This window comes from Haliotis rufescens, unplaced genomic scaffold (genome assembly GCF_023055435.1).
Source record: "Haliotis rufescens isolate VD_foot unplaced genomic scaffold, xgHalRufe1.0.p SCAF_3, whole genome shotgun sequence".
In the NCBI taxonomy this organism is placed as follows: domain Eukaryota; kingdom Metazoa; phylum Mollusca; class Gastropoda; order Lepetellida; family Haliotidae; genus Haliotis; species Haliotis rufescens.
In genome coordinates this window covers 17,138,845-17,165,937 of record NW_025964001.1, presented here as the reverse complement: position 1 = coordinate 17,165,937, position 27,093 = coordinate 17,138,845, and the positions used below count along the sequence as shown (strand labels likewise).

At 40.6% G+C, this 27,093-nt stretch overlaps 1 protein-coding gene across 3 annotated transcripts; it reads left to right on the top strand.

Annotated features, from left to right (window-relative positions):
* Window positions 1–27,093, top strand: LOC124125488. Of its 3 annotated transcripts, XM_048403837.1 has the most exons (12): window positions 1–77; window positions 1,147–1,368; window positions 2,352–2,485; window positions 6,029–6,158; window positions 6,307–6,450; window positions 7,057–7,278; window positions 8,560–8,682; window positions 8,887–9,081; window positions 22,828–23,064; window positions 24,235–24,300; window positions 24,746–24,922; window positions 26,605–27,093. In XM_048403837.1, exons 1-12 carry the CDS (start codon window positions 8–10, stop codon window positions 26,841–26,843), a joined length of 1,959 nt encoding a protein of 652 aa, XP_048259794.1. In that variant the 5' UTR covers window positions 1–7; the 3' UTR covers window positions 26,844–27,093. The 3 variants fall into 3 exon arrangements, with proteins under 3 accessions (XP_048259794.1, XP_048259792.1, XP_048259793.1); XM_048403835.1 differs by lacking the exons at window positions 22,828–23,064; window positions 24,235–24,300; window positions 24,746–24,922; window positions 26,605–27,093 and adding exons at window positions 10,959–11,034; window positions 11,704–13,112; XM_048403836.1 differs by lacking the exons at window positions 1–77; window positions 22,828–23,064; window positions 24,235–24,300; window positions 24,746–24,922; window positions 26,605–27,093 and adding exons at window positions 10,959–11,034; window positions 11,704–13,112 and having other exon boundaries at window positions 1,233–1,368; window positions 2,352–2,426.

The following is a 27,093-nucleotide window of genomic DNA, read 5'->3' as shown; positions in this document are numbered from 1 at the left end:
GAATGTGATGGCGAACGTGGCTGCCTCGTGGCTCCTCGTGCTCTCTGTCTGGCGTGTTGCTGATGCAAATTACTTTTGTAAGTATTCAAATGATTATGATTGTCCAAAGTGAATTGCTACTAATTTCCGATTACAAACATGATGCAGAACACATACGATGACCAGTTCAGAAGTACTTAAACGTGAACTTGAAACTTGATTTTCAGTGATCCATTCATATTATTTTCACCGCAATTTTGCCCTTACGCCCGATGGAATCTGTTTCGTCAGACAGTCGAGACTGGAGATTCTTTGGCGTTGACGTTTGGTATTATATTGCCATGAAGCATGTCAGATCATGCGTCATATCATATCGGAGAAAAATGCCTTCACAAACAGTGATTGAATACTATTTTACGCGGGTCTCAAACATCACGGCGGTGTGAAGACAAATGACCAGACAAGCCAGTGGTTGATATTATGAGTTACGTCCGACGCCGTTTGGGTACGATGACACGCAATCGACCAAGTCATGGAGAGTGACCAAACGTTCGAGTCTAGAGCGAATGGCTACTGAGGGCTTATTCTATCCCGGATATAATGTGGTAAATATAGCAGTTATCACCATTGTACACTATACATATTTAAACACATGTACCAGTAGCAATATAACAGTAAAATGAACCCTCGTTTAGTTCAGTCTTGTATACCGTGACAACTTAGAGTTAATAATGGGGAGAGTGTATACATTAGATAACATTCTGTGGAGGCCATTTATATAATCTAGCCTCAGTGCTCGTAATGTGATGAGATGGTGTCTATTCCCTGTTGTCTGTTTGCTCATCAACTGATCACACGTATGCCTTTGATGCCTGTGAAATGTGATATTAAGCGCTCACAATGACGGATGTAATGTTATTTCGTTAGTCCATGTCAGAGCACGGACCTAGAGTATCTGTGAGGAAGTGTTACTACGATTATTCCGATCTTAAGGTCAGATTCAAATGGGACAGAAACCATTGCGTTCTAGTGGCGCGGATCGTTGCTCGTGCTGTCATCACTCATTTGCCTCATCTTGACCCGATTATTCATCTGCCGCCGTGATAACCTGGGATGTTGCAGACTGGCACCATTTACTCACTCACTCTCTAACTCTGGTTATTTCAGCCCATTGGTACGAGGATGGCAGCCCTGCGACGGATGCCACGGTCAGGTATCACACTACTACAACAGAAAGTAGCTGGTGGGAGGCTGCGCGAGGAGGGTGTGAAGGGGGAAGAGTCTTCATCCCCAAGTCTAGCGTATTACCTGACCCCATAAGACAGAACATGACCTCAGGTCAATACTACTGGATAGGGGCAATTGAATATTCAACATGGAAATGGGCAGGTACGGAATTTGTTTCCAAAACATTTGGGCATATTTATCAGAATCATGTTTGAACATCTTACACATATAATTGCCTCTGAAAAGTTACAGTCTTCCCTTTGACAAAATTCATAATTGTTGCCACAGCATGCTTGACACCAGAGACGGCCTCTTATTTTTTAAAAAAAGACATGCATTTAGACAGAGTGACCGAAATCAGCGGAGTATCAAACTGTATTTACAGTTTACAGCATAGACACTTCCCTTTACATTTATAAAGCCTGCCGGGCAAAGGAAAGTATACTTCCATGTTTGAAAGTGGCTAAGCATGAAACAAACAAGAACTTGTTATGGTGATGTATTTGATACCGTTATTTTCGGCGGTTTTCAGCCAAGTAACGTTTTGATAACGTTGGTAATTATTTGGACCAAATAATTCAGGTTCAGGTGTATTCTCTTTTTTGCCTGACAGTTTATATTCTCCTCAGGGGAATTATTCAAGTAGAATATTTTATTCATTAAAGTGACACTTTCTGAAATATATACGAAAAAGTGTTTTTTTAACCATCAACATGATCAAGGACTGAGACTTTGTGCCATGAAATTAAACCAAATTGTCCTACATGATTTCCAGATGTCAAGCTCTCAGGTCGAGATCACACTATGAAACGTTTGTTTCCCTTTCTTAGAAACTGCTCTCAAAATGTAGTAATTGTTTGTTCGAAATAGCACGAAAAGAAATAACCTTATTTTTAAGCATGGGAGCGCTTCAATGGCTTTATACAATTTGACAAAAATTGTGTTTTTACGAATGTGTGTTCATAGTATAGCTGATGATAAATATTAAAAGAAATATACCATCAAGGCAAAACCTTCAACCGAATGTTGACATTGTTTAGATGAGAACTTAACAAGAACGTGCAACAAGCATGTTTCCTTGGTTGATGAGAAATAACTCTGTTTGAATCAGGTTCATGACTGTAGTACACTTATTTACATTGCAGACGGAGTCCCTTTCTTCACCTACATTGGTTACAGTTCAAAACGCTTGCCAAGCTCTAATGGTCATCATATCGACGGTAACTCCGCCTCCCGGTGTCATTTACAGTGTGGGGGGGACGGGCCCTTTGGACTGAGGGTAAGATTTAACTCTGTTATGTGTTATTAGATCATTATCTACAGAATGACCTTATAATTATGATAAAGAGTTTATTGCCCGCATCGTAAATATAATTTATTGGGAATTAAAAAGGTTCGTATAAGAATGTCTTTATTCCTAATAATACCCTTGTTTGGGCATCTATTAAATTTCATACTCAATCGGATTTGCAATCATTTTCGGATTTGCAATCATTTTCGGATTTTTCTGTTAAACGACCGAAAATGTTATCCTTTACATTTTAACGTGGGTAATGGACAAGATACTCCTGAGTTTACATGTACACTCTTCAAAAAAAGAAACGAAGGAAGTATGAAGTTCATTGAACCTGACTACACAAAAAATCCGGTATATAATTTGGATATATGTTATTGGAAAATGTTGGTGCCCTGATATTCGACAAACGGTGCGTCGAAACGCGGCCATTGTCGATTTGCCATGTCTTAAACGGCATTGTTTTCACACTTGTTAAAAAATGTCGTGGAATAAAAACAGTAAAGCGAAGTGCACGTGAAAGTTCTGGCATTCGTAACTCGTGGTAATGGCTATAAAAAGGCAAGCATAAACCGATAATTTGTCATTCAGTTTTCAACATATTTCAAGTTCGAAAATGCCGAGACTCAGCGCTGCCGATCGGAACACCGCCATTGGACGTATCCAAAGAGGAGAATCGCTGTCTTCTGTTGCAAGTCACTTCAACGTCCGCCACAGCAGAATTTGCCGCCTTTGTGACACAGAGTTCAATTCCACTGCAAACCGTCCGACAACCGGCCGACCAAGAGTTACCACCCCTGCATAGGATCGCTACATTCGACTGTTCCACCTACGTCATCGCAAAGCCACAGTTACGGAGACTGCAGGACGCATCCCTAGATTGAGGAGGATATCCGACCAGACTGTCAGGAACCATCTTCGCGAGACTGGAATCCGACCCAGAAGACCAGTTATCGTCCGTGTTTTGCAACAGACCGATTGACAGCGACGCTTGCGTTGGTGCCATACCTTACAGCCTTGGAATTTGAGAAACTGGAGACGAGTGTGGCTTGGGATGAATCACGATTTCTTCTTCAACGGCGAGATGGAAGACAGCGTGTTTATCGTCGTCGAAATGGGCGTTTTGCCGCACATTATGTGAATTCGACAATTTCGGTGGCGGTAGTGTCATGGTGTGGGGGGCCATATCCTACACCACGAGATCTGACTTGGTTTTGGTTCAGGGAAATTTGACAGCAAATCGCGACATGAATCAAATTCTTCAACCTCACCTTCTTCGAATTATTGACCGCCAGAGGGAGCTGTTTCAACAGGACTACACTCCACCGCACAAAGCTCGTGTCACGGTAGACAACCTTCATAATACCAATATCAATGATTTGCCTTGCCGTCGAGATCTCCAGATCTCAACCCAATCGAACATCTCTAGGATGAAGTCGATCGACGTGTACGTCAGAACACGCCGCAGACACTCCCACAACTGGCCAACGCGTTACAAGCAGAATGGCGCAGAATTCCGCAGGACAGAATTCGTACACTTATCCAGTCAGTGCCGAGGAGATGCAGAGCCGTGATATGCTGCCCGGGGTGGTCACACGACATATTGAGTTCATCACCACTTTGTGGCCTTATGTGACATTAAATTAAATACATCGACTTTATTAGGTACCATAAATTTACTAAAAATCTACCTGTGCGTTTCTTTTTTTGGAGAGTGTATACGAAACTCATCAACATCCGTGTGTGTCTTTCGCTCGATCAGAAAACACAGAAAGTGCGACGATAACGAGTGCAGTATTTTATACTTATACAGCAATAAGATTCAATGTGAAGTTCACACGATATACAGCTTTTCCACATGGCCTCGAAGCAGATGTTCTAAATCTTATACACGACACATTTTGAAAGCATTTTCTACGAGACACTGACGGACGACTTCCGCTTTACCTGGGGAAAACTCTGTGGATTCCCTTGCACGAATAAATACAGAAGCGGTCATTTGATGTTTTAAATACTTTGAGCACAGCGTTTTCACAAACAGTGATTCAAAGAGTTCGACTGCATGTACGTGATCAACTATCCTCGCTCCTAGTGTACAAAATGAAGCAATGCACACCCAAATTGTCGACTCGAGCCGTGCCTATATACTGTCAGTGAAATCATACTGCAGTCTGCTAAGTGACTTCAATAGCTATTCGACACATCTTTATAATCACCTCTGAATTGTCGGCCAACTGATCAATGATGACCAGTACCACAAGCAGTCTGAGAGACATGTAATGTTTGTGACCAAATATGGTGTGGCTCTGACTCAGTGCAGTGATTCGTGTGTGATTTATTTGTGTGTGTTTATGTACGTGTGTGTGTGTGCGTGCGTGCGCGCGTTCTGAAATAGATTTCATCATGTTTGTAATGCTGTTGTACTGATATCGAACGTTTGCAGTTCTAATGGGTTATTGGCAGCCATTGTATTGGTTTATTCACAATAAATTAAGGCCAGAGGTCCAAGTACATATACATATTAAAGGTAGATTTGCATTGTGATTGATTAATTGAGTATGGTTTTACGCCGCTTTTAGTAATATTCCAGCAATATCACGGCGGGGGGCACCAGAAATGGGCTTCACACATTGTACCCATGTGGGGAATCGAACCCGGGTCGTCGGCGTGACGAGCAAACGATTTAACCACTAGGCAACACCACCGCCCCAAATTTACATTGTGTCAAGAGACAAAGGTTGCATACTATTATTGTTCAGAATATAAACTTTTCTTGATAAATTTTACAAGCTTCTTCAACCATGTTATATTTCTTGTGTTCCTCTAATTAGTGTGAATACGTTCATTTTCATATTCAGTTTGTAAAAAAAATAAATGATTATTTCGTAAATCATTAAATGCAGGGGGTGGATCGGCACGGGTGGCGCCGCGATTCGCTGTGCAGAGTTGCATCTCTTTGGCAACCTATGATTGTGGGTTCGAATCCCGGTTCGCGCCCGTTATGTTTCTAGGTTTGTCAGCACCATGCCTGTGCTCGTGGGTTTCTCCGAAGTGGTAAACGTCTGAGACCTGCATCACTTCGGGCTTTCCTCCCACATTAAGCTGATACGCCGGGATATAACTGGAATACTGTTAAAAGCGGCGTTAAACCCAACTCACTCATTAAAAGCAGGGCGGCTAAACAGAAAATGTAGTTCACCATCTATTTCACCAGTATTACAATGTTATCGGCAGCCATTACTATATGCATAGAAGCTTAGGATATCGATAGATCGATGTTCCGTACGCATGCTGTTTGTGTGGAAGAGCATGGATATTTTGAAGTATGGAATTGAATTAGATACCTGATTTTAGTTTTATTTTGACCACTGATAACCAAGCACGGTAATAGTAGAGTTGAGTATGGACCTCAAGTGAGTGAGTGCCAAACTGTATGAACGAACGATGGAGCTTTCGAGCACGTGAAAGTCAATTCTTTATCACCTTGAATGGGGAAAATGTATGAAAGGGATGTACCTATACTTGAAGGGCGAGACGTGCTACTGTGACTTCTCACACCAGATGCAGGAGAAGCATAACAAAACAGAAGTCCGCTGTCCAGGACACTATGACGAGGGATGTGGAAACCAGAATGGCGTATCTGTGTACAAGAGTGGAGGTAGAGCTAACACATACCTTGACATTGCAAATATAGAATTCGATATCTCTTTCACTTCCATTCACTTTGAATACATGTGTGGAGTCATGATATATTCTATTACGGGAAGGGCTAATCTGAAAGTGTGTGCCGTGTCTCTAATTTTCAGTCAAAGTCAAAATCACTCCAGGGGATGGAGATGCGTGTGTGTATGCAGAAATCACAACCTTACCTTACGGTAATATCGCGTATTATTCATCAAGCTGCAATCACTTAAGATCCGCTGCTTGTCAAAATGGAACAGTAAATGCATGTAAGTACCACTTATATATGGAGCGATAGGGTACCCTTTTGGTTAAAGTTTTCGCTCGCCACGCGGAGGACTCAGGTTCAATTCCCCGTGTACCCGTGAAGATCCGGGTCAGAATAGGTCTTCAGTAAACCATACTTGCCGTAAAAGGCGACTTACTGGATCGGGTGGTCATGTTCGCTGACTCGGATGATGCATGTCATTGTATCCCAATTGCGTGGATCGATGCCCAGGGTGTTAATCACTGATTTGTCTGGACCAGACTCGATTATTTACAGCCCGCTATCATATAGCTGGAATATTCCCGAGTGCGGCGTTAAAAAACAAACAAACAAAAATCAATTTCCGGTGTGGGCGTGACACCAATTTCAGGTGTCGGTCGCCGTGATATTGACGTGGAATAGTGCTAAAGACGGCGTAAAACGCTACTCGCCACTTTGATAAAATGTAACAATTCCGTTTAAGTCTTGTATACCCAACTAACTCATAAATATTACATTACCTATGTCTCCATTACGATAAAAACATATTGCAATTTACCAGCACGGGTATATAATATAATGGTATATAATGCTTGTAGGCATAATTCTAAGCGCTGAACCATTTTAGTTTACAGGTCAACAGACAGTCATGATAGATGCATCGGGGGCATATGTGTTCTTCATACTCTCAAGACGTGGGGAGATGCAGGCCGTATGTGTAACCTGGTGAAGGTGACCAGTGTCAATGAAGGTGACCTTAAAGGTGCAATGGTGCATAGCTTTTTGAGTAAGGACAAGTACACCTACTGGATTGGATTAAGAAGAGTCTACGTGAAGAAATGGTTGAACGGTAGGTTGAGGAATTAAATGCATCCGGACTCGGCAATCACAGTTGAAACTCGTTTGTTTGTCATATGGAAGCTTTCCCCTCAAAGCGCACCAAATATCGACAAATTGAAAACACTTCACGTCCTTGCAATGTTTTCCTCCTTCATAAACTTACCCTCTGATCAATATTGAGACAGAGGATCCATGTCGAAGCAACATCATGTTCAGTTTAAACCTGTTTGTATTCATTTGAAAAAACGAATGCTGGAAAACGAACTGTTATGTTATTCGTTTTGCGAATGACATATAAAGAACAAAACTTGTTCTCCTGCACAGTGGCTTTAGGTGTATGACACATATTCCCACACCCTGTCAGTAGCGGTTGTCGCGTCGTTCCAAAAATACTCGAGCCTGGAGCAGACAATCCAGTGATTGATATGATTGAGCCACGCCGTCGGGGTCCTTAAGTCGCTTCTTACGACAGCATATGTTGCTATGTTTTAATTTGGAATACCATCGGTTTCCCAATTCAGTCGCCTCTAACGACCAGCAATGGGGTGCTGGGGACACATTCTATAACCTGCGCCCCCACAGGGTTCTGCTTTTCAACCACAGGAAGGAAAAATAATTTATTCAAAAGTCGTAGAAACGCAAAATGTGTTCCTCATAGATTAACGCAACTCCATGGCATACACTATTCAATGGGGCTTTGAGCCGTAATTATGCTGGCAAATGAATTATATATATATTTTTTATTTTTTTATTTTTTTATTTTTGGCATCGTGGGGATTGCCGGTCAGAATAGGACCCCAGTTCATCATGCTTGTAAACATTAAGGTCGTTTTGTCAAACCCTTCACAAAGAGGTCGTAGGGCTAACGTACCACTACCGTAAGACAATGGATTCTATGGTTACGACAATCGTGGCCCTACGGTGTCTTATTGAAATGGGGTCAAGGATCGTAGCTCTCTAGGACGGGGTGACACAGACATATAATTATTGCTTTTCTTGTCATATACTAAGGGTTGTTTGTTATTTTGACGCGGGAGTCATTGATACTTCAGCTATATCACGGGGTCTGCAAGTGACCAGACCAGGAGGCCAGAGACTGAAATTATGAGCAACGATATAACTGACCGATTCCTACTTTGTCGAGACATGGGATACTGGCGACCTATTTAGGCCCCACGGAGTCATATGTTCATTTTCCACTATGTCGTTTTGAAATATTTATTTTTAAATTATCAGAATGATGAAACTAACAACTTATTAGAATGATTACTTTAAATGCAAATTATTTCAGGAAGCGACGTGCTTTGCAGTGCAACAGGTCAACCCGTAAACCAAGGATGTCTCGCTACAACCGGGACCTCACTCTTTAGGTGGGAGGATTGTTCCTCTAAATTACCAACTATATGTGAATCGGGTGAGAGATTTTGATTACCACTTTGTTAAACAAATTTAGCCGTTAAGTCAAATTGTAATTCTAACATTTCAAAAGTCAATAAATGAAAATATAGAACATTTGTTTTATAACAGTAATACCTTCAGCAATAATGGTCTTATTCATAATGATAGCAATTCATTGTAAAGTCACGCTGTATTGATAAATGAATAATAACGTTAACAGTCCATCCCGAGTCGACAACATCAGCGTCCACTACGTCATCTGGTCCACACACCTCTTTGAAGTCCATCGACACAGGAACCTCGACACCTACAACCATGTCCGCACTTACCAGTCAGACAGCCTTCACCAGAGCTGCCGTCAAACAACCGGAAGAACCGTTATCAAGTGAAAACGACCAAAGCTATATCAATATAGGTATGATTTAGAGAGAGAGAGAGAGAGAGAGAGAGAGAGAGAGAGAGAGAGAGTTTGGTTTAACGTCGCTTTTAACATTATTCCAGTTATATCACAGCTTAATGTGCGAGGAAAGCCCGAAGTGATGCAGGTCTCAGACGTTTACCACTTTGGTGAAACCCACGAGCACGGGTATGGTGCTGACAAACCTAGAAACATAATCGGGGTGAGAGAGAGAGAGAGAGAGAGAGAGAGAGAGAGAGAGAGAGAGAGAGAGAGAGAGAGAGAGAGAGAGAGGGTGATAGTCTAGCAAATCCCGCCCCACCTCTAGTTTTTAGTTTGTGTACTAACAAAATTTGTGTCTAAAATATTTTTGTCGTTACGCGGAGAATGTCGTCAAAAGCGTCGCAATTCACCGTGCAGAGTTAAGTCCCCTAAGCGTGCCAGAAACCTATGATCGTGGGTTCGAATTCGATATCTGATTAGTGTGCTTCACTGGCAGAAATAGTGAAGTTCACTGTCCACACATCATGTCTGGAGATTATACTAACCAGTTAGTAAATATATGATAATTAGACTGGTATAGGTGGCCTATCGGCGACTAGTATAATTTTACTGATCAGTGAGATGAGATTACTACCGAGCTTTCACAGTTTCTTTCTTCATTAATTTACTAGCTGCATAAAGTATATTTACTAAGAATTTATTGCCAAGTGGTGTTTAACAGACAATTCAGTCAGTTAATGCCAACACCATTATGGGTCATGTCCAGAGACATATTGTTCTGTTAACTTTACCTTCTTATGTCATGTGGGGGGCACGGGTGGTAGTCGTCTAAGGCGCCGCGATTCGCTGTGCAGAGTTGCGTCCCTTGGGCACGCCAGAAACCTATGATTGTGGGTTCGAATCCCGGTTCGCCCGGATTATGTTTCTAGGTTTGTCAGCACCATACCCCTGCTCGTGGGTTTCACCGAAGTGTTAAACGTCTGAGACCTGCATCACTTCGGGCTTTCCTCCCACATTAAGCTGACACGCCGTGATATAACTGGAATACTGTTAAAAGCGGCGTAAAACCCAACACACTCACTCACTCACTCACTCTTATGTCATGTCTTGACCTGAAGTGAAAAAAAGTTGATTGATTTGAACGACAGTTACGTCAAAAACATCGTCTGTCTCTCGCTTCAATGGGATAATCATTTGAACGGAAAGGACGTTGCATTGCCGGTGAAAAGTACTGCCATACAATCGCGACTATATGTTAGACATGTTTAAGTTTAGTTGCACAGCAGGGCAAAAAGTAATTGACAGGTAAATAAAATATACAAGTCTTGTTTTACACTTGCAAACTTAACTAACTTCCCTTCTCACTGAGTACATGCAATAAAGTCATGAAAAGCAAACATTAACAATGTTACCAAGCCAATCATATATAGCTGACGCTCTGCCTCATAATCATCTCCTTGTGTCCTCAAAATGGCGAGCGGGACACTGACCAAGACGGAAGTGAGGAGTGTCACGTGGTCTTGACGGTGAAACTGAAATATGATAGCCCTTCTCGCCACCGCTGTCGCTTGCAATCTACCAGGCATGATAGTAAATTGGATAGTAACCTTCTGGTCGTTGTTACTAATAAAGTTAGTAGAATTCAGCAGCCTTTTTTCTCAGTGTTGGGTTGTCAACACCATACACATACTTGTGGATTTCACCTAGGCAGTAAACATCTAAGATCTGCATGTCGGGCGTTCCAACCAACATGAAGCTGATATAACTGAAATATCGTTCAAAGCGACGTTAAACCAAATTCACCCACTCGATTCATTGTAGTGTAAATTCTTTATTTTGTAATTAACTGTCTGTAATTAACTGTCGTAGCAATAGCACGGTCATGGTTTCAGGTTTGTACTGTGGCCTGTCGGTTCTGGGTGTCGTCATTGGAGCCATCGTTCTAACCCTACTGCTTGTTATGTACAAGTAAGTCAAGATTTCCTCTATAACGGGTGACCGTGGTCTAGTAAATAGAGCGTCTGCTCGGAGACCGGAAGGTCAATGGCTCGATCCTCGGCCGCGTCGTATATAAAAAAACATTAAAAGATGGTACTTGTTCTTACCCTGTCTGGCGCTAGGCAATAGCTCGGGGCTAAAAGAAGGACTGGTCGGCTCGGAGTCAGTATATTGTGTCTGAGTGGGGTATCCATGTAATGCAGAAGGGTATCTCAGTGGACTAGCACTTTAAAACCGGTATTAGTGCAGGCTTGCAAACACACACACACACACACACACACACACACACACACACACACACATGCATGCATATCGCTATATAAGTGCAATAATCTTGAACGCGACGTTAAACCCCATTTCAACTCACTTAACATCTGTATTATGTATATATATTATGCTGATATTAATCTCCTGATAATGTGATTTCAATGTGGGGCCTATTGCGACATGATCCAAAGGAGTGGATCGCTGTTCGTGCTATCAACCACCGGTTTAGTTTTGCCAAGACGTCTCTACATGCACCATGAAATAACTTTAACATCGTTACTAAACACATGGTTCAATATTAAGTTTGAACAACCAGAACCCATTACAAAAGTAAAGAGACTTTGAACTGAGTATTGATTGTTTTACTTTTAGGCAGAAAAAGGGTTGCTTTTCTTCAACGTCACATGCTCGAAGGTCTAACAGTCTCCGTCTCGTAGCCATGGATAACGACCTCTACCTAAGCACGATGCATGTTCAAAATGGGCAAGGACCTTCAACGGCAAATAGAAACTGTGATGATGACGAATACGATCTGCTTGGCCAGAACAAGCATGGGTGTTCAAATGGAGACGAGTTATGCCGTAAGACGGGTGAAGGCAATACAGTATCCAGTGATCCGGGGGGCGCTGCTCACTATAACAGACTGGGTCACAGTGATCCCGCTTCACACCATGACGAGCGTGGTGCTTACGATCATGTGCTGAAGAACCAGACTATTCGGGATGAAACGTACGACCATGCAGGAGACAACGGTGCAGTTCGTAGGGGCGATGACGTGTACGACCATGCAGGAGACAACGGTGCAGTTCGTAGGGGCGATGACGTGTGCGACCATGCAGGAGACAAGGGTGCAGTTTGTAGGGGCGATGACGTGTACGACCATACAGGAGACAAGGGTGCACTTCGTAGGGGAGATGACGTGTACGACCATGCAGGAGACAAGGGTGCAGTTCGTAGGGGCGATGACGTGTACGACCATGCAGAAGACAAGGGTGCAGTTTGTAGGGGCGATGACGTGTACGACCATGCAGGAGACAAGGGTGCAGTTTGTAGGGGCGATGAGGTGTACGACCATGCAGGAGACAAGGGTGCAGTTCGTAGGGGCGATGACGTGTACGACCATGCAGGAGACAAGGGTGCAGTTCGTAGGGGCGATGACGTGTACGACCATGCAGGAGACAAGGGTGCAGTTCGTAGGGGCGATGACGTGTACGACCATGCAGGAGAATCACCACAACCACAGGAAGACGAAGGAGATCTTGCTGACTCAAGACACGATACAGATACCCAGGTTGGCGATTCTGTTGGTGGCACCGAGAATGGTAATGCCATGATAGCCAAGGCACCATCAAACATGCCCGGGATTACTGACACCAGTGCCGAGATATACTGTAATCTCGGGTCCGATCAGCTTGTGTACAACAATGACCTCGACAGAGGACAAGCCGCAGAGACGTGTACTGATGAAGACGGCTGCTATTATAATATAGGGTAACATTTTTTCAACCCAAACTGTTGTTTCAGCAGATGCAAAAGTGGGATGTACACGATAGCATTCATGCTAGAGATATTTTTATAATAACCCAGAACATCCTACCCTTTTCGCGAGCACTTGACGTCATCACTAATTTTCACTGCTCCACTCATATTTTGTCACCAATATTTTGCCTTTTACGCCCAATGGAATCTGTTTCGTCGGATAATCGAGACTGGTTATTCTCTGGCGTTCATATTTTATATATCTACACTCTGAGGTAGAAGAACGCCTCCGTGGTCTAGTGGTAGAGCGTCCGCCCGGAGAGGGGAAGGACCGGGGTTGGATCCCTGGCCGCGTCATACCAAAAGACGTTAAAAGATGGCACTTGTTTTTACCCTGTCTGGTCGGCTCGGAGTCAGTATATACTGTGTCTGAGTGGGGTATTCATGTTAAACTGCGGCATGGTATCTCAGTGGGCTAGCACTATAAATCGGCATCAGTCCGGACTAGTACAAGCAGCCCAATCATGTCGCTATATTATAAGTGCAATAATTCTGCACGCGATGTTAACCCCATTTCACCTCACCTATGAAGTAGAACACCGGCGTGACGTCACCACGTCAAACATGTATATAGTGTTAACATATCAAGCTGACATATCCAGCTGCCATTGAACTGCTGACTGAACAGCTCATTAGATAAGGAAAATAACCATTATTACATGATGTCATTCACCTGATGAAGGGGCAAGAGATAGCCCGGAAAAGTCGTTACTAACAATAAAGAAGTTGTTTTCCATAAAGGTTTGTTGTCTTAATTATCACCATATATATTTAGTTAGTTATCGGAAACATTACTACCCGTGAACATCCGGGGTAGAATAGGTCTTCAGCAACCCATGCTTGCCGTAAAAGGCGACTATGCTTGACGTAAGAGGCGACTGACGGGATCGGGTCAGGCTCGCTGACTTGGTTGATGCAAGGCATCGATCCCAATTGCGTGGATCGATGCTCATGATGTCAGACAGCCGTCATTAAGATGGATCATATTGGAGTGAACTGCAGGGAGAATAAACCATGACGGGCGAATATTCTCACAATCCTCGAGTCAATTACCTGTACCTTTTCTCCCAAAACCGATTGTCATATCTCTTCCGCCCTATAAAAGACGTCATCAAGTTGCGAGCGCATGTTCGAATCTCAAGAAATGACGTCATGATAAAACAATGTTTTATCGTGAAATAAGCCACACTTCAGTCTTCATTGTTCATTGCTCTTTCCGATATATCGCGTAGATAAATTATATAGGGTGATAAACAACACGTCCGGATGACGTCACAAAGGTGTGTACGACGTCATGTAATCTCAAGGCTTCTCACAGTTTGTCGCCCAAGTATCCAGTGCATGATGTCAAATCTGCGGATAAGGAGGTTGGTGGAATGTACCAACCATGGGTTGAGGAAGTGACTTCAGGTGGTCCTTCGTGACGACGACATCCTCGATTATCCAGGGTATTATACGTCCAATGTATTGTGATATATTATCATAAGTCAGCGACTACGAGAGGCACATGGAAATAGAAATCTATTCTCTGATCTTCTATCCCGCGGACCCCTTCCTCATCCCGAAATATATATATATATATGCAATGTCTGCTTGATCAATAAACTTTTGACAAATGTTTCCATAAGATTAACGGGCAGACAAATATGGCCGCAAATCATTTGGCACTATGTTTTGTTTGTTTGTTGTTTAACGCCACACTCAACAATATTCCAGCTATATGACGCCGGTCTGTAAATAATCGTGTCTGAACCCGACAATCCAGTGATTGACATCATAAGCATCGATCTACACAATTTGGATACGACGACATGCATCAACCAAGTCAGCGAGCCTGACCACCCGATCCCGTTAGTCGCCTCTTACGACAAGCATGGTCGCCTTTTACGGCAAGCATGGGTTGCTGAAGACCTACACTGCCGCGGATCTTCACGGGACTGGCACTATATGATACATGGGGCGGTTCACCCAATCACTGTATTCACACGCGGTTTCTAAAGTTACTTCATTGAGCGAAATGAAAACACCGATTATTTTAAGAATGGCAATATATGATAAATAGAGTATTACCCTCGTATGTCCCTTACATAAATATAATATAAATAATTTAATTAAGACATTTTTTGCATGCATTATGATAATGTGTAGATTGCTCAAGTTATTAAAGGGTATCTCAAATTATTGTATGGTCTATTTATCTCACTTGAAAGTGTGCCATCCACGGTCTACTCAGATCGGAATGCAATCCGCGATGCGTACTGGTGGCAACATTCCCTTGGTGATATTCCCAAGGGGAAGTCCCTTCCTGAATTACCCACGGAACGCTTTTGCACACGTTCGCTGTCTGTGTCATATACAAACTGTTTTGTCATCCGCAGACCGTTATGGAATACTGCATCTCGGCACTCGTTGCAGGTAAGCAATGTGATGTTAATAGGGTGAGTTATTGATTTGGCTTATGCGGCTATATAGCAGGGCACAAGCCACATTACAGCACAAAGAATATTATAAAAAGTAAATATGTTTTTATGTAATATACTACATAATATGTACGAATATAAATAACAGGCGCGTGGGAGGGACATGGAAGATTAAAAAAGAGGCTTTTATATTTGCAAAGACAAATTGACAATGACAGTGAGGAAATATCGCGTTTGGTGTAAGGGAGATAACTCTGCATATAGGCTTCTATAACCACCATGTTTCAAAATATTTAACTCATTTTAAATCATGTGCGGTTGCGCATTTTCTGTGTATCCATTTATCATATATCAATCGCCAAGTGTAAATTAATGTTTGATTGCAATTATGGACTGGATCGTCAGGTGTTCATACGACCATACTAGGCATTTCCCCAACGGGGAACACCCTCGTACTTGTACATGCTTTTAGGGCGTTTCCGAGGCACTTTGTCCCTACACCTAAACACAGTCTCCACTGCAGGACAGTCGTCGTCGTCTGTTAGCCCACCATGATGCTTATCCACGTCACTGCCGCTTTTATTGCAGGTATGTGGGTGTGTAGACAGAATTACTTGTTGATTTATCAGTGTACAATTTACGTTTTAGAAGTAGATATGTTTCTTGCTACGATTAAATCGACAATTTTCTTCAAAAATATAAATTTGCGAAGATATTCGAAGTTTTTTATAATGTGCATTTCTGGACTTCACAAATTGTACCCATGTGGGAAATCGAACCCAGGCAATAGGCGTGACGAGCAAACGTTTGAACCATAAATAATGATGTTATATAAATGGGTATAATATGATCTTTAGATATATATTCAGTTAAATTGTGTAGCGCTGTAAGATGTGTATCCGTACGGAAACCATAATATACTGGTACAAAATAATCATATGTTAATAGAAACATCCACTAAGTATTTAGTTAGAAAATAATGTGTTTATCCGAAATCATATACAAATCGATATTTCAGTCGAGTGAAAGAACACTATAAACTGTTTTCAGCCTGGCTCGGTGACACTAGGTTTCAGGCTAAGATCATTAACAAAATATAAAACAAATAGAAAATATGATTTTTCTTTTCAAAAACAGTCTTGATCACATCTCGTGAACTGAAAAGGTTAGCATGTTCTCTCGCGAGTGCCACTCATGAATATGTAATATATATTTACAGTTCATTTGATGAGATCTTAGTTGAAAAGGAAAACATACATACGGTATCTATAAAGAACGATACAAAAGATAAATGAAGACATGTTTATACGTAAGATCTCTGACGATAGTATATGGAAACTCAAGGATGAAAAACATGCAAAGACAAACTGCGATCTAGCTTTTCTGCACATTAGAAAATGTCTGGTGTAAGGGAGACAACTCTGATCTGACGTGGCTGTTATGTTTACTTTCAAACTGTTTAATTAGTCGCATGTCATTAGTGGTTACAATACACATGTTGGGTTTAATATTCTAAACCCGCTGCCAATATGTAAATTAATGCTTTATTGCAATAATGAGCTGAGATAGGCAATCCCATGTGGTGGTTCCCCATGGGAAACTCCCATTGTAAATCCCCATTAGCTGCTGCATCTTGTCACCAACAATTCCGAAAAGGGGAAGCACCTTGGTGAATACCCTATCTGGAGATCTTTGTATTTATTTGATGCACGGCAATGTTCGTTTGTGAGGAAGTCCTGATGATATTGTGCACCAAGACCCTCCGTCTTGCAGGTATGTCAGACTAGAGGCAAGGGAATGGGTTTTAACATACTAAGTACAAGTTAGTGTGCATAAATGCATATATTAGGAGTTAATGTAATAATGATATACATATTCAGATGCAGATATGTCATACATTTACGGTATTATAATTTGATAAACGATTGAAAATAATCAATACATGTAATGCTAAGTATACACCTCACTCATTGGCTATGTATATTAATGATATATTTTCTGATACGAATATATCATACACTGATGATATTATAATACGTACCGCACATTACCTGTGATTGTACATGATAGCATGTTTTGATGATTGCATCTGACGGTATATGATATTTATATATAATACACTATGCAAGGATGATATTATTAAACCATTTATACATGTGACAAACCAGAAACTTTGATTTGATTTGATTTCCAAATAAAACGCGGGGAAGGTAAAGATTTGGGGCTAATATGTACCAATGAGAAAAGTCTGTCATACAGACCCTGAAACAAATATATCCAATATAACCCATGCTGGTCTGCAATAGTGGGCAAGTTAAGATTGCTGCAGTTCTGAAAATGATGAGAATCTCTGGGCTCCTTTTTATTAAAACAATTTAACAACTTGTTTCTGTAAAATATGTTCATTTCAGCGACTAAATGTTAGTCTACAATAAGGTCGTCATACTGAGATATTTTCTTCACATTGGACTAGTGTAAGGGAGATAACTCTGATCTTGGGTGACTATAATGTTTAATTTGAAACTGTTTAATTAGTCGCATATCATCAGTTGTTACAAGACACATTTTGGGTTAATATTCTAAATCCTCTACCAATACGTAAATTAATGCTGTATTGCACTTATGAGCTGAGGTAGACAGGCGTTCTAACAACCCCATGTGGTGGTTCCCCAAGGGAAACTCCGATTGAAAAGTCCCCACGAGCTGCATCTTGCTACGTATATTGCGAGACACGTTGTCATGTCAACCATTCGAAAAGGGGAAGCACCTTGGTGAATACCCAACCTGGAGATCTGTGTTCACTCCCTAACACAAAGTATTTATCTAATGCACGACAATGTTCATTTGTGAGGAAGTCCTGATGATATTGTGCACCAAGACCCTCTGTCTTGCAGGTATGTCAGGCTAGAGGCAATGGAAATGGGTTTTAACATACTAAGTACAAGTTAGTGTGGAACAATGCGTATATTAGTAGCATTTGTGATTCTTGATAATAATGAAATATAATTCGACAATTTGTTTAGGTAAATTCTCAATTGCTTTAATAATCGATAATAATGTTTTCTTGTGTACATTTCTGTCGGTCAATCTATATGCGAATATTAATTAAATCACTTTTCATAACGAAATGAGACAAATATTTGAATGTCATAAGACCTATGCATTCAATAACATCATAGTGGCCTAAACTCACTAAATATCCCAGTTGATTATACAACTATACTTACAACATATTGAGTTTCTACGATTATATCAATGAAATTTATTCAAAAAATATATTAATTCATGTCAAATTCGTGTAATTAATATAACTATTCAGAATATACTTATTCATGATTATCAAACTCACTGAATTGATGTGGCCATGTATTAATGATATATTATTCAGATGCAGATATGTCAATCAATAACGATATTATGATTGGATAAACAATTGAAAGTATTCAATACACGTAATGTTATGTATAAACCTCACTCACTGATTATGTATATTGATGATATATTTTCTGATATGAATATGAATGTACTATACATTGACGATATCATAATAAGTACCGCAGATTACTTGTGTTTGTATATGATATCATGCTTTGATGATTGCATATATGATATATGATATTCATGTATAATAAACCATGCAAGGATAATAATAGTAAACCCTTTATAAATATGACGTACCAAAAACTTTGATTGGATTTGATTTCCAAATAAAACGCAGGAAAGTAAAGACTTGGGGCTTGAATGTATAAAGAGATCGTCCGAACTGTCTATAACACTGATGGGGATGGGTTTATCTCATAATTAATTATTATAATAAATATGCCTGAAACCTCCTTGGGGAATCCCCCAGCGTCTTGCCGCATGGCTATCCGTGTTATGCTTGTTACAGGCAGTCCAGTAACCTGGGTCTCTGGTTACAGTGTGCTCACGCCATTTACTAAAGTGTATGCTAACAGTCATTGCGTGCTTGTAAATCACATATGTACGGGCGTCTTTACCAGGTAATAGTAAATGGACACTTTGAAACATGTGCGTTAAGATAGCGAGACCTTGCTGACGAGTTAGTTCTGCACCATGACTGTGGAATATATTTATTTTAGTCTAACCAGCTCTAGCTTGGTCTAGGTCTATTTATTCTAGGAATTTTTTATATTTTTAGAGTCAAGAAAGATATTGTGTAATATAAGATTTCAAAGAATAAATGTTAGTCTACTGATGAGTGTTTGTGTGTCGATATCACCCAATATGTGTCGATATCACCAAGTATGAACGGCGTGATGCACATTGCTAGCGTTCAATAATCCCATGATGTACATGGCCAATGCCACACACGACGATCTGTGGAAAAAGATACTAAATAGTGTATGTAGGGCGGAAATCATGAATGTCGATTGGATTTATTCTGCGACTTTTTGACGCTGTGGTGATACCAAGTATTTAGGGTAGCGAGATTTGTGGATTTGAAAATCTGTCTACCACAGAAACTATTCATCTTAGTTCTTAAACACCTTACGTTATTAAACAAGAGTACTCCAAATTGTATGATAAATGGGAAACTTGGAAGATCTCATCTCTCTAACCAAAACATATTGTATAAATATTTTTTTAATGATAGTTCAATGGGAACATGTGAGCATAAATGGATAACTTGTATGAAACGATTTTTTTTAGGAAATTGGCCTTATTAACATATAGATATCACAAAATTGTCAAAGTCAAGAATATCGTAAAATATAGTTGAGGATAAACAAAATGATAGCAACGTGGACTCCTGGATAGCTTCAAGATACACATCTTCCAAAGAATCCATCTATAGAATTGTAATAAACGACTGTTTGAATTTTAAAAACCTTTTAATTAATACAGATTAATGCGTGTGGAGAATTTTACTTAAGTTTGGAACAGCCATTTACCAATTGACACAGGCAGAAAATACCACTAACCGACAGAAAGTCCAAACTCTGCCAATTATGTAAGGAGATGAATTTCACTATTTGTTTATCTGTCACTCAATTAAAACAGAGAGGAAACGACTGATTCATAAATATTATTAAACTAAATCTGACATGTTTAAAATGAATGTGCTTTTAATAGCCAAAGATTATAAACATTAAGAAAATGATCTAGGTTGTGTCAAATAATCACGATGAAGAACAAACCTGGAAATAATATTTCACAAAGGTTTGCACAAATTCGTGATTTTACCTGATTCAGCTGTAATGACAGTGTGATATTGTTCTACTGAAAATACACTTTTGTAACTCCATACTTCAACTGTACCTCTTATCACGCTGCTAGAATGTAAATCCACTTCAGATCAGCTTCTTGTCCTTATTTCAAAGTTTTTTCAGGACATGGCGAATTTAAGTCTGTTTAGTTGATTCACCCTTGTATCTGAGATTCCATCATAAATAACTTAACCTTATTTACTCCCTAAAATACTTGGAGAGGTGACATTTGTGTCCTCAAAACAAATCTTGGTCGTACTTTTATATCATATTATTTCTTTGACCTCTGTTTAATTCAATCAGTTTATATTAGTGTCTAGGATATGGATGCTTGGGTAAATTCAGATACTATTCATGTTTTCAAGTTTTAATTTATGATTCAGACAAGTGGCTAACACTAATATATCTAACCGTCAATTCTCGTAAAAATAATCATTATGTTAAACAACAATAAACAATAAACAATAAACACTAAAACAACCATCTGTTACAACCACTCTTCCATATGTATATTACTACACAGACAATTACAATATTATGAAATATATGTCTGCATTGAGAAAAGCATATATGTATACAGTTAATATAATAGTATAAATATAATTATCGAATCAAGGATATTTCCAAGTTAACATTGAAACACCCTTCTAAAACACACAGAAAGGCTGCTACACAGAATGTGCTTTTACAAACGCTATCTCCGTTCCCACTGACAAAATGACGCACCTCACCTGTTGTTATGTCGAAACTGTTCGTCTCGTTGCCGCGATACCACTCACACTGACACAAACTGATTGCAAAGCTTACTCCATTTTCTCATCCTGTAATCCATACAGTGATAGCCAGGAAATACACCCACCCTGCAACACTGGCAACATGACACGAAATAAGCTCGGACATAAAATAAGATCACGAATCCAGTAAGGTTTCAGACAGCACATCGTAGCATGTAGCCCGTACCAACGCGAGGGAGCAACCTTTTGTAAAGTAACCCGACAGGCTTGTATGCATGTTGCGCAACAGTAATCAGACCGGCGACCGGTCACACTGACCTAAGAATGAAGGTTTTTCAATCGGAACTACATTGAACGACGTTTGTTATCTCGTCAGCGTTTCGGTTACCTCCATAGCGTATAGGTAAGTGAACACGGGTTTCACAACTTTTGTACAACAGTGTAGCCATATCGTGAGGGTGACTCCAAGAGTGAACTTAATATTTTTACACTTGTTTGGAATCGAATCGTGGTTTTCGGCGTGACGAATTAACGCTTTAAAATTAAAGCTGCCCAACCACTTCAAGTAGATAAATTACAGAAAATTGTTTTTTTGAGGATATTAGTGATATTTCTGGATATGCCAGTTCACGTGTATGGAATCTTATGCATCACACTCAAAATAAGAGCATCAGTTGATAGGCATTTCGAAATGAATCGGGTGCCGACAAACCATGTTTGACAGTGTTGAACTTTAAGTCTTATCAATCTGGATACCAGGTAAGTCCTGCAGACCTAACTTGCAACTAAATACTTACATAAGGATCATCAACACGGAGTGAGTGAGTGGGGTACGTTTTAACCCGCGTATGGCAATAGTGAGTGAGTTGAGTTTAACGCCACTGTGAACAGTACTCCAGTTATATCACGGCGAGTCAGCCTAGCGTAGAAGAATAAACCAGACGTAATGCAGGTCTCAGACGTTTATCACTTCGGAAACCCACGAGGACGGGTATATTTGGGGCGAAGCGGATTCGAACCCAGCTCAGCTCTGCACAACAAACTGCGGCGCATTAGAAGACCCATGCTCCCTGCTTATGGCAATAGTCCAGTCATATTATGGCACACAAAACCAAGAAAGAGCTTTAGATATTACGTACCCAGCTAGAGAATCGAACCCGGGCATCAATAATGGTTTCTGCGCATTCCCCTGTGACAATCCAGCGCTTTAACCACTAGAGTATACCACCTGCAAAATGCTTATGGTCCGCCGCCACCACCCTAGTGGGACAGTTTTCAAGTTCGCTATATGTTGCTGTCATTTAAGGATTTGCATAGAATTTATTTATTTCCTTCATAGCTCCGACGATCATACAGTTTGGCCCTCACTCTATGAAGTTTCATACTCCAATGAACTCACACAAAGTGTAGGTCAATTCTTTAAAAAGAAATTAATTTGAAGTTTACAGGACCGTCAGTTTCTCGGTCATGTGGCCAGCCTCTCGTCCAATGGAAAAGCAGTATATCGTGTAAACGTCAAATAAAAATTATTCTCATATGACGCTGACAAATTAATCTATCATTTGTTTGTTACAGCGTTGGTTGCCCTCGCCCAAAATGTCTGCAGCGCCATTGGGACAACTCCTCCCAACACCACCCAACCCTATCGGTTTCCCTGTGGGATGGACAGGTGCACCATCAATGAACGGTACTGCGACAAAGGGAGAAGTATTGACCCCAAGCAGTGGACCTGCAGTCCGTGCACCGAGATCGAGCAATGGTGTGAGAAGGACATAGCCCGAGTACCGAGAGACTGTCTTGGTTACTGTGAAGGTATGATTTATACTGTTTCCTGCTACAGTGAAACCTCAGACACCAGTATCCGATAAACCTACCTTTCGGTCAGCTATTTGTATACAAAGTGAAAATACTCCGTAATTTCTTAATCAGCACAATTTCAATTGGAATACATAGCGTCAATGCTAGAGAATAATCAGTCTCTATTTTTCCAAAGAAACAGATTCCATTGAGCTAAAACGGAAAATAGTGGTGAAAATTATATGAATGGATCACTGAAAATCAGTGATGACAACAGGTCTTCGCAAACACCCACGTCCACATTAATGGGTTTTCACTGTGTATGATGAAGTAAAATTTGCTTTACATTTGATGACATTAATTTGTCCATTGATGATACGGTTTGTATTAACCAAGGCTTGCACACTGAGAAGTCATTATCAAATCTTGATATCCCACTAATGTACATAATAATGATAGTACAATAAAAAAAAGTCAAGTATACACATGTATATATAATATAAAGTTCAATATAAAATTATTATTTTTCAAGAATCGTATCTGTTTTAGTATTCCGACGACACTAATTTTCATTTGTTTTCAAAGTTCTGTATTTTCAAAGCGAATACAGAAAGCAAAACAATTTTATCTCAAAGTTCTTGTTACCGTTCCATGGCAATAGTTGCTTCATCGCTGACCGCCTCCGTGGTCTCGTGGTAGAGCGTCCGCCCGGAGAGCGGGAGGTTATGGGTTCGGTCCCCGGCCGCGTCATACCAAAAGACGTTAAAAGATGGTACTTGTTGTTACCCTGTCTGGCGCTCGGCATGAAGGGACTAAAACAAGGACTAGTCGGTTCAGAGTCAGTATACTGTGTCTGAGTAGGGTATTCATGAGTAGGGTATTCATGCGGCATGATATCTCAGTGGGCAAGTACTATAAATCGGCATCATTCCGGACTATTACAAGCAGACACATACGCATGCACATGCATGCACGTCGCAATATAAGTGCAATAATCTTGGACAGGACGTTAAACCCCATTTCACCTCACCTAACCGTTTATCGCTTAATGACTCAATAGTTGCTGAAGGAACAGAGTGTTCTTGTACCGACATTAATGTCATATGAAGATACTATTAATTCCACAAGATGCATGGAAGTTTAAGTTATACATGTATGAAAAGGGACAGTGCTAACTTTTTCCAGCCCGAATATGCAGTGCGTCAATGAAGAGCCTTGAGTCGAAATACAGAGAGGAGTGTCAAGCCCGAGGTGAGACTATCACAAGTCGCTTAAAAGGCGAAACAATTAAGCTACAGGCAGCTCTTTCCCTTGGATTATCTTTCCGCTACAATTCGTCGAGGAAACGGAAATTCGTTATTCATTTATAAGAGCTAGGAAGATAAATATGCGAGTTGGCGAATCTGTGGCTTTAGAAACCAGTTTTTTTACAAACCTTTGGGCATTACTTAGTATACTGTGCTTGTGGATATTTAGGGAAATGTGCTTGTGATAATTACCTAATAAAGTCTGCACGTGGCCATTGTCAAGTGTGCTTGTGGTCATCATTTAATAAAGCGCTCTTGTGCTTAACTGCTGTTTGTGATCGTGCGTTTTTTCTGTTGCTTCTTGATATGCTTCTCTTTTAGAACCTGCTTCAAACATCGAAAAAGCGATACAAACATCTCATTGTATGTTACATATGTCGTTGCTTCAGGTGGTCTCGGGAAGTTTTTGACGAATAATAGCATTGTCGTGGTGTGTGTCGTCACACTTCAAGTGATCATCATAATTGGATTGGTCGCCTACACGTTGCAGCAGTGTCGACTTCGGAAGATGCGGGGTGGTGTTGACGATATGGAGATGCGTGCTCAACTCATGGGAAGCAAGTCAGGTGAGTGTACACGGGAGTTTGTGTGTTTGTTGTATAACGCCGCACTCAGCAACATTCCAGCTAGATGACAGTGGTCTGTAAATATTCGAGTCTGGACCAGACAATCCTGTGATTGACATCATAGCATCGACCCACGCAATTGGGATTGATGACATGCATCAACCAAGTCAGCGAGCCTGACCATCCGATCCCGTTAGTCGTCTCTTACAACAAGCATAGTCGCCTTTTACGGAAAGTATGGGTTGCTGAAAACCTATACTACCCCGGATCTTCACGGGTCGCGTACACGGATGAATTAACCACAGTGCCATTTTGTGTTAATAGAGAAACTAAATAGATTCTTTGACGGTGCTCAGTAAATATATAGTTTGGTGGACAGCTGGGAGAGAAATAGATTGTCCTAACCCCCACCCCTACAAATCAATTGGATGCTCCGTTTTTGCCATAACGGTCGGGTGTATATTACTATGATATAATATGAAATGCGACCAACGCGATATCGGTGGCAGGTCCAGGGATTGGTGATGAGGGTGTAGGACCAAGGGATGGTGAGGTGGGGCTGGAATGTGATGTTAAAGGTGTAGCGTGTGGGGGGTCTTTGGGATATTAGGATATTTCCAATTTCTTAGAAGGAATTGTTATTAAGAAATAATACCTTAAGACATACTGAATCCAACGACGCCGAAACATCAATGTTGTCACTGCCTTTACTTTGACGTAGGAAGAAAACACTCATTAATATTACCTGAGACTTTGATACGTGATCTTCTAAAGTGTCCCTTCTTGGTGATTATACGTAGGATCATGTTTAATTTTACGTGCGCTTCGTACATTCTTCCCTTAAAATAAACAAAATAAATATTTCAAGTTTGATATCTGAAATTCATTGTACCCAGTTACAGAATTTAGTCACAAGGTTGTCTGCTAGAATTCAGAGACCACAACGTACATTGTCTTTGATATGTGTAACACTTAATACATAAGATTCACATCGTAACAATGATATTTTATCAGGATTCAGACCTTCAGGAAGATTGGTAGGTTACTACACATCGACTACACAAGACCTGAGCCAATACAGCTTTGCCAGCACGATCAAAATTTCTTGTTCAAAATGTAATGGAACCATATCTCCACTCATTTGTGATAACCGAACGACCCCAAAACCATAGCGAAACAGTACCGCGTGAAAACGCATATCTTTCACCGACTAAATATCTTTGCTTACCAACTATTATTTTGTTTTAAAATCCGGGCAAATTTAACAACGAGCATTGATGTGCAGTAATTATATTCAGTTAAATATGATTTGAGTCATACATTCTTGAGTTATTAAAAAATTATGTTTGCTAACTGACACACCAAAATAACAACGGCCAGTTAAAATACAATACTAGTTGTGGGTAGAGTGAGTGAGTGAGTATGGTTTAACGCAGTTATTAGCAATATTCCAGCAATATCACGGCCGGGGACACCAGAAATTGGCCTCACACATTGTACCCATGTCGGGAATCGAACCCGGGTCTTCGGCGTGACGAGCGAACGCTTTAACCACTAGGCTACCCGACCGCCCCTTGTGGGTAGAAGATAAATATATTGTGAAAAGATCTTCGCCAAAACATTAATGGAGAAAATTAATTACATAAAATTGGCAGATTGATATACATGTGACTATCTTTCAGACAGTCACGACCCACGTCCAACAGTCCAAAGCACCAAATTCACCCAGACCGACTCCACAGGACCTCTAGGATCTGCCAATATCAACAAAACCCCGGTTGAGTTTGTTCAACCCAAAACCAAAGGAGCCCACGGAATCCGAGTCCTACCCTTCTCTACTGTCGTTGTTGATAACTCTGGCAAAGACTGTACCGAGGATACGTCATTTCTAGATCCGCATCATCAACCAAATCCGGTTTAGAGGATGTCATTTTTTGATAATGTGTTGTAATGCATCGTATTGGGGTTTTTTCATGTTGGGTACCTACCAGTTAATATAAGGGGTGGGTTTGGTTGGGGCGGGTAAAATTTTGAAGAAATAATTCTTCATGTTCCCATTTCTGATGGAAAAAAATATTAGAGTTAGCGAGAACTAAGATCTGATTTGAATGAGATTACTTGTGAATGCTTTCCCTGTTGTGACTCCTTGATAATAAATTTAATAGTTTTTC

Coding starts and splice junctions, on each gene's coding strand:
- LOC124125488 (XM_048403835.1), top strand. CDS start 8: ATGGCGAACGTGGCTGCCTCGTGGCTCCTCGTGCTCTCTGTCTGGCGT. Junction 2,486..6,028: donor ACGGGCCCTTTGGACTGAGG/GTAAGATTTAAC, acceptor CTATACTTGAAG/GGCGAGACGTGCTACTGTGA. Junction 6,451..7,056: donor AAATGGAACAGTAAATGCAT/GTAAGTACCACT, acceptor GAACCATTTTAG/TTTACAGGTCAACAGACAGT.